We start from the raw sequence: 18,232 nt of genomic DNA on the forward strand, positions 1-18,232 counted from the left end.
CCCTCTGCCCGTCTGTCTTACTGTCTGCCCCTCTGACCGTCTGTCTTACTGTCTGCCCCTCTGCCCGTCTGTCTTACTGTCTGCCCCTCTGACCGTCTGTCTTACTGTCTGCCCCTCTGCCCGTCTGTCTTACTGTCTGCCCCTCTGCCCGTCTGTCTTACTGTCTGTCCCTCTGACCGTCTGTCTTACTGTCTGTCCCTCTGACCGTCTGTCTTACTGTCTGTCCCTCTGACCGTCTGTCTTACTGTCTGCCCCTCTGACCGTCTGTCTTACTGTCTGCCCCTCTGCCCGTCTGTCTTACTGTCTGCCCCTCTGACCGTCTGTCTTACTGTCTGTCCCTCTGCCCGTCTGTCTTACTGTCTGCCCGTCTGTCTTACTGTCTGCCCCTCTGCCCGTCTGTCTTACTGTCTGCCCGTCTGTCTTACTGTCTGCCCCTCTGACCGTCTGTCTTACTGTCTGCCCCTCTGCCCGTCTGTCTTACTGTCTGCCCCTCTGCCCGTCTGTCTTACTGTCTGCCCCTCTGACCATCTGTCTTACTGTCTGCCCGTCTGTCTTACTGTCTGCCCCTCTGCCCGTCTGTCTTACTGTCTGCCCCTCTGCCCATCTGTCTTACTGTCTGTCTGTCCCTCTGACCGTCTGTCTTACTGTCTGCCCCTCTGCCCGTCTGTCTTACTGTCTGCCCCTCTGCCCGTCTGTCTTACTGTCTGTCTGTCCCTCTGACCGTCTGTCTTACTGTCTGTCCCTCTGACCGTCTGTCTTACTGTCTGTCTGCCCCTCTGACCGTCTGTCTTACTGTCTGTCCCTCTGACCGTCTGTCTTACTGTCTGTCTGTCCCTCTGACCGTCTGTCTTACTGTCTGTCCCTCTGACTGTCTGTCTTACTGTCTGTCCCTCTGACCGTCTGTCTTACTGTCTGTCTGCCCCTCTGACCGTCTGTCTTACTGTCTGTCCCTCTGACCGTCTGTCTTACTGTCTGTCTGTCCCTCTGACCGTCTGTCTTACTGTCTGTCCCTCTGACCATCTGTCTTACTGTCTGTCCTTCTGACCGTCTGTCTTACTGTCTGTCCCTCTGACCGTCTGTCTTACTGTCTGTCCGCCCCTCTGACCGTCTGTCTTACTGTCTGTCTGCCCCTCTGCCCGTCTGTCTTACTGTCTGTCTGCCCCTCTGCCCGTCTGTCTTACTGTCTGTCTGCCCCTCTGCCCGTCTGTCTTACTGTCTGTCTGCCCCTCTGCCCGTCTGTCTTACTGTCTGTCTGCCCCTCTGCCCCGCTGTCTTACTGTCTGTCCCTCTGACCGTCTGTCTTACTGTCTGTCTGCCCGTCTGTCTTACTGTCTGCCCCTCTGTCTTACTGTCTGTCTGCCCGTCTGTCTTACTGTCTGTCTGCCCCTCTGCCCGTCTGTCTTACTGTCTGCCCCTCTGCCCGTCTGTCTTACTGTCTGCCCCTCTGCCCGTCTGTCTTACTGTCTGTCCCTTTGACCATCTGTCTGTCTGTTTCAGATCTTTGAGAGTGACGCCGGGGGTCAAGCGTACTTCCTGCCTCACAGCAGCACTGAGGTGAGTTGAAGATTCACAATAAAGTTGAATAATCATTGATATAAGAAGAAAAAAAAGCCATCTGTCTTTGCTGCTGTCATGTTGCATAGCCACAGCAGAAGCAGGCAGCTCCTCTGTTTCTTTGACCTCTGCTGTCTTTCATGGTTTTGACAGCGCCTGTGTAAGGATATTTTTCAGACACATGGCGTGCGCGCGCGCGTGTGTGTAATGGGAAAGTGTGTGTGTGTCTCCGCGTGTAGTACTCGTCCAGGATCAAAGCAGAGATTCCTTTCATGTTTATCTGCAAGTGTCTGCAAGATAGACAGACAGCATAGCTAACAATATTTTTACGATGCTGGAATAGAGTTAATTTACAGTGTGGACACTGGACACGGGTCCCGACTTAACAGAAGGTGTGGAGGTGTTTGAACAGAGGCACTGAGGCAAAGTGTTAAAGCATTGAATCGTCGGATGGTGTGAGTTCTGGCCGACGTTGGGGAATCTCACTCGCAGGCTGTAGCGTGGTTACAAGCCTCTTTTCAGGGAAGTGTGAAATACTGCTTGCTCTCCGCTCCATGCCTCAGCTACCTCCTCATCTCGGCTCCATGCCTCAGCTACCTCCTCATCTTGGCTCCATGCCTCAGCTACCTCCTCATCTCGGCCTCATGCCTCAGCTACCTCCTCATCTCGGCTCCATGCCTCAGCTACCTCCTCATCTTGGCTCCATGCCTCAGCTACCTCCTCATCTCGGCCTCATGCCTCAGCTACCTCCTCATCTCGGCCTCATGCCTCAGCTACCTCCTCATCTCGGGTCCATGCCTCAGCTACCTCCTCATCTCGGCCTCATGCCTCAGCTACCTCCTCATCTCGGCCTCATGCCTCAGCTACTTCCTCATCTCGGCTCCATGCCTCAGCTACCTCCTCATCTCGGCCTCATGCCTCAGCTACCTCCTCATCTCGGCTCCATGCCTCAGCTACCTCCTCATCTCGGCTCCATGCCTCAGCTACCTCCTCATCTCGGCCTCATGCCTCAGCTACTTTCTCATCTCGGCTCCATGCCTCAGCTACCTCCTCATCTCGGCTCCATGCCTCAGCTACCTCCTCATCTCGGCTCCATGCCTCAGCTACCTCCTCATCTCGGCCCCATGCCTCAGCTACCTCCTCATCTCGGCCTCATGCCTCAGCTACTTTCTCATCTCGGCTCCATGCCTCAGCTACCTCCTCATCTCGGCTCCATGCCTCAGTTACTTCCTCATCTCGGCTCCATGCCTCAGCTACTTCCTCATCTCGGCCTCATGCCTCAGCTACCTCCTCATCTCGGCTCCATGCCTCAGCTACCTCCTCATCTCGGCTCCATGCCTCAGCTACTTCCTCATCTCGGCTCCATTCCTCAGCTACCTCCTCATCTCGGCTCCATGCCTCAGCTACTTCCTCATCTCGGCTCCATGCCTCAGCTACTTCCTCATCTCGGCTCCATGCCTCAGCTACTTCCTCATCTCGGCTCCATGCCTCAGCTACCTCCTCATCTCGGCTCCATGCCTCAGCTACCTCCTCATCTCGGCTCCATGCCTCAGCTACCTCCTCATCTCGGCTCCATGCCTCAGCTACCTCCTCATCTCGGCTCCATGCCTCAGCTACCTCCTCATCTCGGCTCCATGCCTCAGCTACCTCCTCATCTCGGCCCCATGCCTCAGCTACTTCCTCATCTCGGCTCCATGCCTCAGCTACTTCCTCATCTCGGCTCCATGCCTCAGCTACTTCCTCATCTCGGCTCCATGCCTCAGCTACCTCCTCATCTCGGCTCCATGCCTCAGCTACCTCCTCATCTCGGCTCCATGCCTCAGCTACCTCCTCATCTCGGCTCCATGCCTCAGCTACCTCCTCATCTCGGCTCCATGCCTCAGCTACTTCCTCATCTCGGCTCCATGCCTCAGCTACTTCCTCATCTCGGCTCCATGCCTCAGCTACTTCCTCATCTCGGCTCCATGCCTCAGCTACTTCCTCATCTCGGCTCCATGCCTCAGCTACTTCCCCACAGAGATTTCATTATCCTGGCTCCTGGGTCGGCTTCTGTTTGTTTTTTCCCATTCTCGCTGCAGTAGCGGGACAAAGCCGAAATTCCCCCAAACATCCACCCTGCCAACATCCACCCTGCCGAAGTGTCGTTGAGCAAAGAATCGGAATCCGTACCACCTCTAGTGGTGAGAAAAGATCCCTACGGGGATCAGTAAAGGATGGCTTCCGTCACTGCGTTTTGCTTCAGAGAAACTCTCATCCTCAAAGCGTCCCTGCATCTTAAGAACCGATGAAGTGTGACAGTCAAAGTCGAGCATAGCAGACACTTTTAGACGGAGTGGGATGCGTGTTTTGAAGCCCCCCCCTTCCCACCGGATGCAATGGTTCATATTATGGCACATGTGAATGTGGTCAGTGTCAAAACTGCCACCATTAAGGGCCTAGACCCGCACTCAGAAGAGGAAGTGGCTTGAGAAAAAAAACAATGATAGCCTTTATTTGGGTCGATGCTTTAAAGTTGCTTGGGATGCGTCAGCCTCCTCTTTAGTTTCCTAGAGTCGGATGTGGGGGGAAAAGTAACTGGCCTCCGGGATCCATTTAGATTTAGTGGGGATTAAGACCCTTCAGGGTGGGAAGTGGGGACAGAGGGAGGCTAGCACAGCTGTATTGATTTCTACACTTCATCCTCTCTGCCTTGATGACTCCTGGATTCTCTTGTCCTACTTGGGTCTCCTAAATCCCTGGAATTACTCTATTATTAAGCAATCGTCTTCCCTTCATCCTTTGAAGTGAAGTCAAGTGAAGGGTATGATTTAGTGTACTGTGTGTGTGTGTGTGTGTGTGTGTGTGTGTGTGTGTGTGTGTGTGTATGTGCTGTATGTGTGTGGGGGGGGGGGGGGGTGCACATGCATTCGAGGGTGTGGTTGTATGGCCTGTGTGTACACTATGTGTATACTAGACTTCCTTCCTACATGAGCGTTACCCTGCAGCTGTCTCAACAGCCCGCTGGTGTGTTGTTAAAACAGCAATAGGTCATGACGATTACATACAGCAGCTCCTATAAGAGATTATTAGCGGATGAGCCTTTCAATACAGTAACTCCTTTGGCCCCGAGACAGGCGACAACATTATGCACTTTAAACGGCATCGTTTTCCACTCCAAATCCCCCAATCCACCCACCAGTTCATTCTGTCACACCCGAGGCAAAGCAGCAGTTGAAGACCTGACTACAAAAAAGAAAAACGCGCTTGATTCATCTTCTGAGTCTTTGCGACTTTGCGTCTGGCAGGATCACGCCCACATTTAAGCAAATATTTGAAATGTATGCAGATGTGTTTTTGCCCAAGATTTCCACCTATTTTTATTGTAAATGCCAGAGGAGGGTTATAGTATGGCAAGTTTCAGCCTAATGGTGTAGCTCCCTTCCCCGCCATGTTCCTATCCCCAGGGAGAAGGAAGCACCACATTAGACCTGTGTTTTCTCTGTCTCTCCTGTTACTTGACATGATCCCCACAGCACATCATCCCTTACCGAGCACTGTGTCTCTGTCAGGACATCTGTTCCCCCTAACATACTCAGCTACCCATTAGTGCCAGCCCAACTCTATGCTGACCCAATAATAGCCAGTGTGGCTGCACTTTGCCGTGTATTTGTCACTGTGTGTGTGCGTCTGTATGTGTCACAACGTCGGACCTTGGGTGGAGCCTTAAGGAAAGGAAGTGTAACATCCCCTTTAATAGACTTCAAATAAGGAAATGGAAACGGGCCGAAGTCTTCAGTTCCTTGTTCACTCGCGGCGTTTCTATTTGAGTCTGCGCACGCTCGTCACTGCTCACTGTAATATTTATATTACTCAGTTGTTGCTAAGTGGAACAGAAAGGGTGTTTTTGTACAGCGGTCACCAAATGTCCGTTAACTCCACATTCCATCTTTAGAAGCTCCAGGGTGGAGGATGGCTAGTTTGGACATTTTTTCCACACTCCACAGGAAAGACTGAAGTATTGGTTTGAATGATTTGGCTGAATGGCAACTTAAAATAGGGTGCGCTTTTAGATTTTCTCTTGCGCACTCTCACTCACACACACACACACACACACACACACACACACACACACACACACAGACACTCACACATACACCACACAGAGTAGTTGTTGAAGTCCAGCGCGTGTCTGGACCAGAGCCTTGGCAGCCATCTGTGGAACGTTGACCAGGCAACCGTCAGTAGGTTTCAGCCCTCTCTGACCATGAATGAGTGTACAGTGTTAGTCAGCCACTGGTCAGGTCACCGCAGGCAACCAACTCTTAGTTTTCCACTCACGCCATGTTGCTCGGACACAAGTGGGATTGGTTATGCAACCAGTCGTCATGACAGCTTGTTTCTTCATCCTGGGATTGTAAACATGAGCTCACACATCCCCAAAGGGGTGGACACAGGTGGGTGTAGAAGCAGCACTTTGTCCGCCCCTGAAGGTTAGGGAAACATTTAGGCCAGAACATTGGTAGCCTTTGAATGCACCAACTGGCTGGAACATTGGTGGCCTTTCTTTCGGCGCGGCTAGGTAGAGCAGTGGAGGGGACGTGTTACTGGAAAACGAGGTGAATGTTTGCCTGTATGCCTGTGTTTTTTCCCTCAGCCACACGGGGCAGAATGCTACTTTGTTGTCCTCGTCAGACTCTCACACACGTGCACATGAGAAAGACAGACAGACACACACACACACACACACACACACCACTCAACATTTGTGGACCCATAATGCAGTGAAACGACCGCAGTACATTCCAGACCTCGTCACAAAGGCGATTATCCCGCTTGGTCCCACGTCTCAATGATGCCTCTCAGTCGAGCCGAGAGCCCAAACCGTTTTTGTCAGAAGTGCTGAATCACTGGTTGCTCCAGCCCGTGAGGTTTGGTCCATTGGCGTGATTGAGGGTTTCCTCGAGATGTAGAGCCTCGATAGTTGTGGTCTCAGGCCGCTCTTCGGCGCCTCCCACAGCCCCCACAGTGCAACAGTGCCGCTTTTCCCTCCAGAGACACAGAGTCGCAACCAAAACCCCCAAATGGCCGTCTGTGAGGCCCAGTGGCTGGCTAAGCCCAGCACTAATAATACCCAGCTCAAACCTCACTGTTAATGCCACCCACAAATACTCCTCTTCAAATGGCTCTTTTGAGAGGCAGACTGAGTTTGAAATGTGTTTGCCTCATACGTCACTCCACTCAGAAGTACGTGGAGTCAGACTCATACGTCACTCCACTCAGAAGTACGTGGAGTCAGACTCATACGTCACTCCACTCAGAAGTACGTGGAGTCAGACTCATACGTCACTCCACTCAGAAGTACGTGGAGTCAGACTCATACGTCACTCCACTCAGAAGTACGTGGAGTCAGACTCATACGTCACTCCACTCAGAAGTACGTGGAGTCAGAGAAGTCAGAGGACCGGAGAGCTGCGCAGACGATATCTCGTCGTCTGGACCTGCCAATAGACCCCCTGCCAATCCTCTTGTGTACACGATCATTACGATGACTATTATGGGAAGCAACTGCCGTCTATGTTGTCAAATGAATTTCTGAAAGCCCAATTGTATGGCATCTTTGCTCCACGGCTTGATCCACAGCCAAACGCCGCATTTAGCCTAATGGAACTGTATTGATTTGTGTGCCGTTACTCAAACTCAGTCTCTCTCTCCCTCTCTCTCTCTCTCCCCTCCCTCCCTCTCTCTGTTGCCATTGCTCTCTCTCCTCCCTCCGCCTTCACTCTTATGCTCCTCCTCACCCCACCTCTTTCTTTACTCTCTATCCCTCCCTCCCTCTCCTTTGCCTCTTCCCTCCCTGTACAGAGGCTGGATGTGCTGACCAACATCTACTCGATGTCGCCCCCTGAGGGCGGTGTCTGGGACAGCAGCAGCGGTGGCACAGAGGTGCTGACCTGCGTCTACATGCCAGACAGCCTGACGGTCCAAGTCCCTGTCAGAAGAGAGCAGACAGCTGCTGAGCTCCTCTCCACAGCCTGCAAGGTAGGGAGGAGGGGGGGGGGGGGGTTGCAGACAAATTATGCCTTGACACTGAGATGAGAGAGAGAAAAGTATTCCTGATAGGTGTAGCAAAACAGTGATGTGATTTGGATATATATATATATATAGCCAAATGGCAGTATACATGATTGCCAGACCATGTCATCATGTGTGATCTACTCACATTCTTTTTTACGAGCATTTTTTTAATTTTTTAATCAAGAATCATAAGAAACATATCAGAAAACAAGTGCTACATAATACAAAGTAAACAACAAGTAACCCTAACCTTAACCCTACAAGACACAACAACTCCAAGTGAATGACAACGGTCAATTACAGAAATCTAAAAGAAAAGAAACCAAATGCAAAGCAACAAGTAGTACAATACAAAGAAAAAGAAAAGAAAAAGCACACCCCCACCCATTACTCACATCTTTATCATTAATGGTTGAATAGCGTCTGTAACAGCTTGTACACTCAGATCCTGTTGTATTATGCTCCCATGGGACCACAATCCCTCAGGCAAAGTTATTTTGTTCACTGTAACTTCTCACCCAGTGTCAAGTCAATAGGTCATTCTGCTGTGTTCCACACCTTTGCCATGCAGCAGCTGTCAGGCTTGGCGTCAGTGCGTGAAATATGTATGGATGATTTTTTTGTGCACGCAGGCTGTTGACCATTGGCTCTTGTGTAAATAGGTGAAACAGCTGGACCCGGGTTCGCATTGCCTCCGACTGCACAGGCAAGTGGGCCAGGATGTGGAGGTTCGATACCTGGCTCCCGGCGAACCCCTCCACGATGTGGTGAGGAGGAGAAACGCACACAATCACACACATGATCTGTGCTGTATTTAGTCTGTTAGCCTGACACAGTGATGGTGATTGGTTTCATATCTCTCCGTAGGTGTGGGATCAGTTGGAGGTGGTCCCATTGAATGTATTTACTCTGCACATGAGCAGGCCGAGTGGCGCTGGAGACTTTGGTGAGTCAGCTGTGGAAATAGACTGATGTAGACTGATGTGGGCCTAGTTGCGCGTTCCGTTTCATGCACTGCACATGAACACTCCATTAACAGGCACTGTGTGGGTCAGTTTAAATTTGTGTATTTGTCTATCTCTCAGGTTTTGCGGTGACGGGGCACATAGACGGCCAGAAGAACAGTAGGATCTTGGTCAGTGAGGTGCTTCCTGATGGACTGGCCTTCAGTGAAGGTAAGGACCTGCTTGTCACGGTTCAGGAACAGAATAATCAGTGATTGTGTCGACATGAGTATCCCGGGTATTATCGGGGTTTTGAAGTCTCCCGTTTTTCTGTTTGCACCACTGACCTAAATAATACGGATAAAGCCATCCACAATTTTTTGGACTCACGTTTTTCAGCAAAGTGTTGTCTGTTGCCATCTTGGGGTCCATGCGCTGCTCACGCGAGATGGGGGTTTCCCAGAGCCGCAGCTCCGCCTGCTATTGGTCCATGATCCACAAGCTGCGCGATCACTGGACAGGCGACCTGTCAATCACCCCCTTTTCTATCGTCTATTTTACTCCAAATGGGCAAGTTACTGTATATAAAAAATGACCCCCCTCCCTACAGTTTATGAAAAGGTGAAATTAGCTATATAGACCAAAACCGTGTTTTGCCCCATACTGGAAACATGTTGTCCTGTTACAAAGTCGGTCATTTTAACATGGGGTGAATGCCTACTGCACCCAGCCCCAAGTGGCCATTCGAGGAACTACAGCTTTCAGGAACACTTCCTGGACTTCAGGTGGGAAAATCCAAGCTTGTCCATTGGTTTGCACATGCAAACATTATATCCGGTAATCCTGATTCCAGAAACATGGATAAGCCCTTATCCCAGTTTTGGGAAACCCGATTATGCTAGCTGGAGTACTCCGAAAGAAACCGGGATACTGTTGCATGTATACATCTTATCCTGGTTTGACTACCTGCGCAGGCGCGGCTCAGCCAAGTGACACAAAAATATAAGCATGAGTAAATAGATAGATAGATAGATAGATATCTATGATTAAATATACTTGGCAGTTTAGATGGGAGAAAGCATCGAAATGCTGACCTATTCAAGTCTGTAGTATACAGGCTACAGGACAAAGGTGTTGTGACTTGTGACTTAAATGAAAGAAAGAAGCATTGCGCAAACAGTGACAGACCACCATGAAGAGGGAATCCAAGGGAATCCTGCATAGTCTTGGCCCAAAAAAGGTGAATGACATCACACACCCAATATAAGCGGGCAAAAATAATAATAAAAGAAAATAACAATATCATAATAATGATGATGATAATGATGCCGGTTTGTGTTGTAATTGTAAACATCACAGGCCCCTGCGCAAATAGCATGCAGTAAATCAGTAACCAGGATACTAGTACTATACTTATCATGTATACAGGAATATGAATAATCAGATTTCACTGTGTTCCATGTAAACACCATATCCCGAATATGAGCCAAACCAGTATAAGCCTCATAAGCGGGATACTCATGGCCATGTAAATGCAGTCACTGTAGCATCTACACGCTCCTCTCTAAAACAGGCTTCTCTGCGTCCCCAGGTCTGCGGCCAGGCGATGAGATCCTGGTGCTGAATGGCCGGTGCGTGTCGGGTCTGGACCTGACGCTGATCCAGACTCTGTTCGCCGAGCAGGCCCTCCACCTGAGCCTGAGACGGGACGGCCCCGTGCCCCTAGCCCGGGCCCCCGGACACCCAGCCCCTCCGCCCAGACACAACCTGGAGGCCCACAACAAACACCAGCGAGCCAAGTCCTCCTCAGGTGGATAAAACCATATAAACAATCACACACACACACACATGGCCATCACATCCTCAATGATTAGAAACATTTGCTGAGTGTGAAGACCTAGGCATTTATGGAATTGCATTTGCGTGGAGACTAGAGGCTATAGATCAGGGGTGCCCAATAGGTAGATCTTGGGCCATCAATAAGTAGCTCGCCAAAGAAATTCAAAATGTCAAAAATTTTATTTATTTTTTAATGCATAAATGCTAAATCCCACTCATGTATAGCTAACTCAGTATCTACAGTATTTAACATTATAACATTATTAAATAATGTTAAATAAATAATAATACTGTTAACTCATTCTCTGCCAGAGGTTTTCAGAATAAGTCACTAGCCACCGCCAGGGTTTTTGATCATTTTCATTCATTTTCTGTGGAAAATAGACAGATCTACGCACACCTTTCTGTGGAAAATAGACAGGTCTACGCACACAGTCTACGCACACCTTTCTGTGGAAAATAGACAGGCTGCCCCGCCGCTGTAATGGAGACAAACCCGTATCAATAAAAGCTGCTGGACCAGCGTTTGAGCCGTGCCATGGACCTTTTCTGATGGGAAATTGTTGCTTTTTTCTGCTTCCTGGTTTTGTTAGACAATCGTGGTCGAACCTGTACACCTTTAGACGTGCTATACTATTTCACAAGGTGAGTAAGAGAGCCATCTATCATATGATGGTGAAAACACTTATTGCCGTCCAGAGACGTCAATGGCATCAGAAGCATTGTCTGTTAAAGGACGTCGGTAGACGGCAATGGCGGGGAATGAGTTAAAATGTGCTAAAATATGTATGTACTTACTTGGTAGGGGCAAGGGGAAAAGCTTGCGACTAATTTTATTGTTTGTAAGTAGCTCTCATCCTAAAAAAGTTTGGGCACCCCTGCTATAGATTTTTGCCTGAGAGACTTATGTGTAAAATTGAAAGTGCATTTGATATTGACAGTGTTGTGCAAGTTCACACTTCACAAAAGCTAGCTCAAAGTTCAGCTCACGCAGATTAAAATGCACTAGTTCACATTCATAGTTCTCAATTTTGAACTTTGAACTAAGTTCACAGTCCCAAAAAATGAGCAGTTCAGTTCATGAGCAGTTCATTTTAGTGTTTTTCTTTTTCATCATTTAGTGCATGAGTTGGCCAGAATGTGAAAGTAGGTCTTCTGCTTTAGGGCTTTCAAAATAAAACTCATTGTAACCTTAACCTTAATCAGTCCCTCCAGGAAACTGCGATTTTCCAATCGAAACAATTATTGCAAATTCAAGCAATCTCTCAATAATATTTGCGGGGGCTTGCAATTTTTCAAAATTCTCACGATTTCTTTACAAAAAGGGCAAAACAGTTTGATAACAATATCATGTTGCAAGTTGAGTTAACTAGTTCCTCAACTTGCAAGTTCCTCAAGTTGCAAGTTGAGGAACCAGTTTAACTGGTTCCTCAACTTGCAAGTTTTGCCAGTTCCTGCAATTTTACCGCAAAAAATCAGATAAAACTTCGCTAAATCCATTGCAATTTTTTTGAAAAGTTGCCATTCAGTACAATAAGTAGTAGTTAGGAAAAAAATATCGCAACAATAAGAGAACGATAAGAGCGCCGTTAACTCCCGCAGGTGTGAACGACGCTCACTGTGTACATTCATGGATTTGCAAAAGGATCCGCTCAGCTCACCCGTTCAAAATATGAGCTTGTTCAATGAACGGTAGTACTCTTTTAGCACGTTCATGCACAACACTGGATATTGATTCCATGTTGATTGGGTTTACTTCACATGTGCCCCTGGGTGTGACAGATTATGACAGACAGAGAGAGAGAGAGAGAGAGAGAATATTATACCTCCTGTTAGGCTTGGGCGGTATTAAGGTATTACCGTATACAGGGGTATTTAGAAATACCAAAGGTATGATTTTCAATACCGTCAAAACCGTTCTCTATCTTTTTTGTTCAGCCAAAATAGTCACAAGTGTCTTTGCCTGTGCTGGGCTTAGCCTAAATTATTTTTATTAATTTATTTTTATTTTATTCACCATTTGTAGGCTACTTTTCTTTTACCTTATTAATAGGCAAGCATAATGTGTTACAAGCAACACTATATTGTTTAAGACCACTTTGAAATGAGCATGTTACCGGCTTGCCGATAACGGTGTCCATTCCCTTTTCAACAATGAACAATATTGTGCGCGATTTCTGAAATATAGTAGTTGCAACTTATTTTATACAACAGGATCTTAGCCAACAGAAGAGTTATTTGGAAGTAGAAAACAAACACTCAACACAATTGGCTGGCTAACCCCCCCACCCCCGCTGATGAAACTAATACTGTCATATACCGTATACCGGGGTCTAATGTCAGGAAGGTATGAAGGTATCAAAAAATAGATACCACCCAAGCCTACCTCCTATGAAATGGCACGACTTGGCAAACCCATCAGAGTAGTGTTGAGTTCTGTGTACAAGTGTCTGTGTGTGGATGACAGTTTTCTCTGTAAGCTGCAGATGCACTGCAACGCGTTTGCATAGCAATGCCACATGTGATGCCACAATATAACATCCCCATCCTTAGCTAGCCACTACACTTCCCTTCCAGTTGACACCTCTACTTCCTTAAAACAAAACAAAAAATTCATTCAGTGCAAGAAAATGTAAAGAAAAGAAAAGAACCATCGTTTCGAGAGCTCTAGATGCTATTTGACGACTCTGTCCTGGGACAGCGGAAAGGCCAGGAGGTACTTGTGACCGTGGAGGGCTCATTATCGCTGTGCGTGTAGAGCCTCCAGTCAGCTGGCTTTAATCTGGGTGTGAGCGCGGGGGGTCACAGCTGAACAGTCAGGTCGCCCATGTAGCCGGACAAACACAGCTGACGCCCGGCTGACCGAGAAGCATCTGTTTCCTTTTGGAAAGGTCGCTCTAAAGGTAAGGGAAATTCTGCCAAAGACAAATGATGTATGCCGCCAGCATGTTTGGGATTTCATGTACTGTACTTCTTTTTCACCAAACACTCAACATACAGTAACAGCGGGGCAAAAATATATAATATATTTAAGTCTATATTTAAGTTGTAGCTTATGGCAACATCACTGGCTATAGGTCACACAATATTGGGCTATTTTATATAATGAATTTATTTATTTGGCACATTTCCAACCGGCTACTTGAGCCGGCAATCTTTTAATTTGCCGGCCCACAGCAACAATATCGGCTAAAAGCCGGCAATTACCGGCTAACGTAATCCCTGGTGACCCATGTATCGTGAGGTTCTTGCCAATACCCAGCCCTACTCATCGGTATGGTTCAGGTTATTATTGCCGTATCAATCTTGTTGGTTGGTGGGAATTCGTGTGTGTTCTCAGGATAGACACAAGGTACGTCGGGTACACAAATAAATAATCTATACCTCAGAATACTAACACAATACTCCTTATCAGTGACAGCAATACATAGACAAATTAGTCAGGAATGGTCAGTTAATAGACCTGGACAAGTAGCCTGGTTAAAACCATGCAGATCCGTGAACTCACATTCTGCTCGTCTCGAGGATCCGTCTGGACTCAGCACTGTGCACAGTAATTTCAGTGGGTGAAAAGTAGTCAAGCAGTGTTGGATCCAGTCAAATCCAAATCCACTCGGGAGAACGACGAAAACATCTTTTCTTGCCGAGAAATACCACTGTTTATTTTATTTTTTTATTTTTTTGTTGCCTTTATTTATACAGGGGTGGCCCTTGAGAATGATGATACAACTCTGTTGCACACATCTGTTCTTGTTTAAAAGTCCTGGGCCAGATTCAAAGCCACGTCGCAATAAAATGGTATACAGGATGTGCAGGATGTCCTGCAATAAATAGATTTAAATAAATACAATTCACCAGGCTGTTTTGCTGACATTCTCCTGTACAGAATGTGCAGAACTTTCGTTTTTTTTTTGCTTTTGCTTTCTCGCATTAAGTTTGTAACTTCTAAATTTCACAGAGAGTCAGACTTTCAGGGCGAGAGGAAGTCTTAATTAACAGTCTTAATTAAAGCAATACATTCATATTGTACTTCCTCCACCAAAACCACAGTTGAACAATGACTGATGACTGGAAAGCCTCACAGCATGATGTGAACTAAGTGGCTGCAATTTGCTCCTCCACCTCTAGAGGGCGTATGATCCCAGGCAGGTGAGGAGGAGGCAGGGAGGCAAATGCTGTCAGTGGAGAATTATCACTTTGTCTGAGACAAATCACGCACATGTCTTTCATGATGGCATTCCTAGAAGGGAGCTGTCTGTCATGTTGGTGCACCCAGCCCCATGCAAAGTCATAAGACAAGACAATGGCATGCAGCCAAAGAGATGTCTTTTGTAGGCCTTGCTTTAGTAATCAGTGATGATCAGCTTAGGAAGGAGAATTTCAACTCAACACGAGGTCCAGAAGTTTCCTTTTGTATCCCACCATCACGTTGGCCTACCTCCCAGGCTACAATCAGGACGTGATTGTTTTCATGCGCCAACAACTAGAAAGTTGTCCTCAGGACCTTGAATGTAATGAGCACATAATGACATATTCGCAAATATACATTTTTCTAAAGTGAGATTCTCAGGAGAAGCACTGGGGAGCTTCATCCACACATGCTTTTTTTGTGTTCCTCATTCAAACAAGAATAGAGATAACAGATTATTTCATTAGGATTGCCGAGTGGAAGAGTTGTGTTTTTGTGTGTGGGATGAGCGTATGCCATGGCCATTTTTAGAATGGAGACCTATTTAAGTTCTCAGCGACTGGCGGGCGCCCGTGACGGCTCCTTCGGCTCTAACCAGCCAGCATTGTTTATGTTTTGTGGTCTGTAGAAGGATGTGCTGTAGTAAATAACACTCCCATTCAGAGGCAATGATGGGTGGTGTGAGCAATGACAGCACACACACACTCACTCACTCACTCACTCACACAACACACTCACACACACTCACTCACTCACTCACACAACACACTCACACGCACACACTCACACTCACTCACTCACTCACTCACACAACACACTCACACTCACACAACACACTCACACTCACTCACACACACAACACACTCACACAACACACTCACACTCACTCACTCACACTCACACATCACACTCACACACACTCACTCACTCACACAACACACACACTCACTCACTCACTCACTCACACAACACACGCACTCACACAACTCTGACACACACACACACACACACACACACACACACACACACACACACACACACACACACATACACACACATACATTCAGTCACTGACACACTCACTCACTCTCACACACACACACAGACACACACACACACATACAGAGTGATGCTAAGGCTAATGTGAACTGTCCTCTCTCTCCAGATGTGTGCACTGTGGCTGATGGTGGTGAGTCCCTGGGCCTAGGAAAACAGAATGGTCACTCCCATCTTAGGCCTGTTCAGCACAGTAAGGTAAGATGTGTTTGTCAACGTATTGGTGTGTGTGTGTGTGTGTGTGCGCGCGTGGCCGTCCTCGGTGGCAGCTGTGGGAGCTGTCAGAAGCCAGGCTGGCACCAGTCCTCAGCATTACCATAATTAGGCTCCTCCATCATAGCCACTGGTATAAACACAGCTTATTACTGTCACGTAGAGAGGATGCTGACTGAGGGAAGACGCTGTCCTAACAAACACACATCCTCTAAGCGCCTCCTACACACACACACACTTGATGATAAGGCATGGAACAAAGCCCTCAGTCGACTCTGTTGCCTAACACTCCAACTGTCATCCTGGCTTCTCCATATCTATTCCACTGTAGCATTAAGAGTTAGACAGGCAAACATTTTGTTTGGAAGAAGCTGACATTTTCATGCATCTTCCTCACGGTGCTTGGCACTGACATGGAGTCCTGGCTTAGTCTCAAACGTCTGACAGACTTTCTTTTTTTTTTTAACCCTTATTTAACCAGGAAGTCACATTGAGATTAAAATCTCTTTTGCAAGACAAGTGAGACCTAGCCAAGACAGTGTCAGCAGCATAAAAACACATAACATGACAACAACATCAGCAACAATATATGTGATCAAATAAAATACAAAACATTAACAGGAGAGCGTAAGTCACAAGACGGCTACAATAGTTACAACAAAGCACATAACGGCAACACTGTTTCACAATGCAGCTAACATAACACAAGTTTATAATAGAGATAGACTGCAGTGAGTGAAAGGGCAGCAATATTTAGTTGTGTTTGCATGTTGAAACAGTTGCAACCAACAGTAACCACTTCCTTTATTCTAAGTTTAAAGTAATGTAAAGAGATAAGGGTGCCAGACAGTGTGCAGACACATGGTATCCTGCAGTTTATACACCTCTCCAATTCTGTCTCAGTTTAACTCTGCACGAAGAACTTCTCAGTAAGTATGCCAAATAGTCTTCTCTTGTGAAATTATGCAGATTTCATGACTATTTCTGTCCTTTGTCGATTTCTGTGTATCCGGTCAGCTTTTTGATATGTAAACTAACGTTATTGAATAGGGCTGTGAATCTTCACTGGCCTCACGATTCGATTCGATTACGATTCAGAGGGCTACGATTCGATTCGAGTACGATTATCAATGCATCTCGATGCATCTTAAATCGATGCATCACTTTTTTCCGCAATACATGATTTATTTTTTCTCACTTTCTTTTTTCTCACTGTGTGGCTACTTTTAAAATAAAAGTACATTTGGAATTGCATTGTATTATGATCCATAATTAAAATAAACAACTGCATGTACTTCCATTATATTTGATTTGATTATTAACTTTTTTTTTTTTTTTTTTAATAATCGATTTTTGACATTTGTGAATCGATGCAGAATCGTGCACGTCCGCATCGCGATGCATCTTATAATCGATTATTTTTGACACCCCTATTATTGAAGTCATGAGATTGAGCGTGGGTGTCCCGTCGGGCATGTCTTCCTGGGCGTTGCAGTGGTGTAATAGGGAAGGAGCTGTAATGAGTGTGTGTGTGCTCATTCTGAAGAGCCATGTGTTCATGATGTGGGACGTGACTGGAAGGACGAAGGTGTCTGCAGATATGCGCTCATGCATTCACATGATGTGTCACATTGACCTGATCCAAACTTGTGAGCAGATCCTGCACACCTTGACCAGTCTGCTTCTTACACAACGTGAGCTGAATGACAAAAGGGACTGGCCAGAGTTTTCACATGTCCTTAATGAGCCACTGACAGTGATTCCAAGCCAAACGTCCAGAAACCACTGCTAATTAGCCTGGCTGCCACTGTGTTCTTACTGTGTGTGTCAGTGCACGCTGTGCAGCGTTTGACCCGGGGTCAGCCAGGAGGTGGATTAGAGAGGACAAGTGGCTCTCCTCTCTGCTCTCTCCTCTCTGCTCTCTCCTCTCTGCTCTCTTCTCTCTACTCTCTGCTCTCTCCTCTCTGCTCTTTCCTCTCTATCTTCTCTCTGCTATCTCCTCTCTGCTCTCTCCTCTCTGCTATCTTCTCTCTGCTCTCGCCTCTCTGCTCTCTCCTCTCTGCTATCTTCTCTCTGCTCTCTCCTCTCTGCTCTCTCCTCTCTGCTATCTTCTCTCTGCTCTCTCCTCTCTGCTCTCTCCTCTCTGCTCTCTCCTCTCTGCTCTTTCCTCTCTGCTCTCTCCTCTCTGCTCTCTTCTCTCTGCTCTCTCCTCTCTGCTCTTTCCCCCCGTCTCTTTCCTCTCTGCTCTCTCCTCTCTGCTCTCTTCTCTCTGCTCTTTCCTCTCTGCTCTCTCCTCTCTGCTCTTTCCTCTCTGCTATCTTCTCTCTGCTCTCTCCTCTCTGCTCTCTTCTCTCTGCTCTTTCCTCTCTGCTCTCTGCTCTCT

The 18,232-nt window shown here is 47.3% G+C and overlaps 1 protein-coding gene across 1 annotated transcript in view; it reads left to right on the top strand.

The window, feature by feature from the left end:
* The window catches only part of tiam2a (TIAM Rac1 associated GEF 2a), a 123,387-nt gene that overhangs the window by 68,915 nt on the left and 36,240 nt on the right, over positions 1 to 18,232 (top strand). The window contains exons 9-15 of the mRNA XM_083632859.1: positions 1,498 to 1,554; positions 7,396 to 7,572; positions 8,271 to 8,375; positions 8,476 to 8,554; positions 8,694 to 8,783; positions 10,144 to 10,362; positions 15,746 to 15,834. Of these exons, the coding sequence (XP_083488985.1) occupies positions 1,498 to 1,554; positions 7,396 to 7,572; positions 8,271 to 8,375; positions 8,476 to 8,554; positions 8,694 to 8,783; positions 10,144 to 10,362; positions 15,746 to 15,834 (816 nt within the window). The remainder of the gene's footprint in view (positions 1 to 1,497; positions 1,555 to 7,395; positions 7,573 to 8,270; positions 8,376 to 8,475; positions 8,555 to 8,693; positions 8,784 to 10,143; positions 10,363 to 15,745; positions 15,835 to 18,232) is intronic.

This window comes from Poromitra crassiceps (assembly GCF_964638095.1).
Source record: "Poromitra crassiceps genome assembly, chromosome: 3".
Lineage (NCBI taxonomy): Eukaryota > Metazoa > Chordata > Actinopteri > Beryciformes > Melamphaidae > Poromitra > Poromitra crassiceps.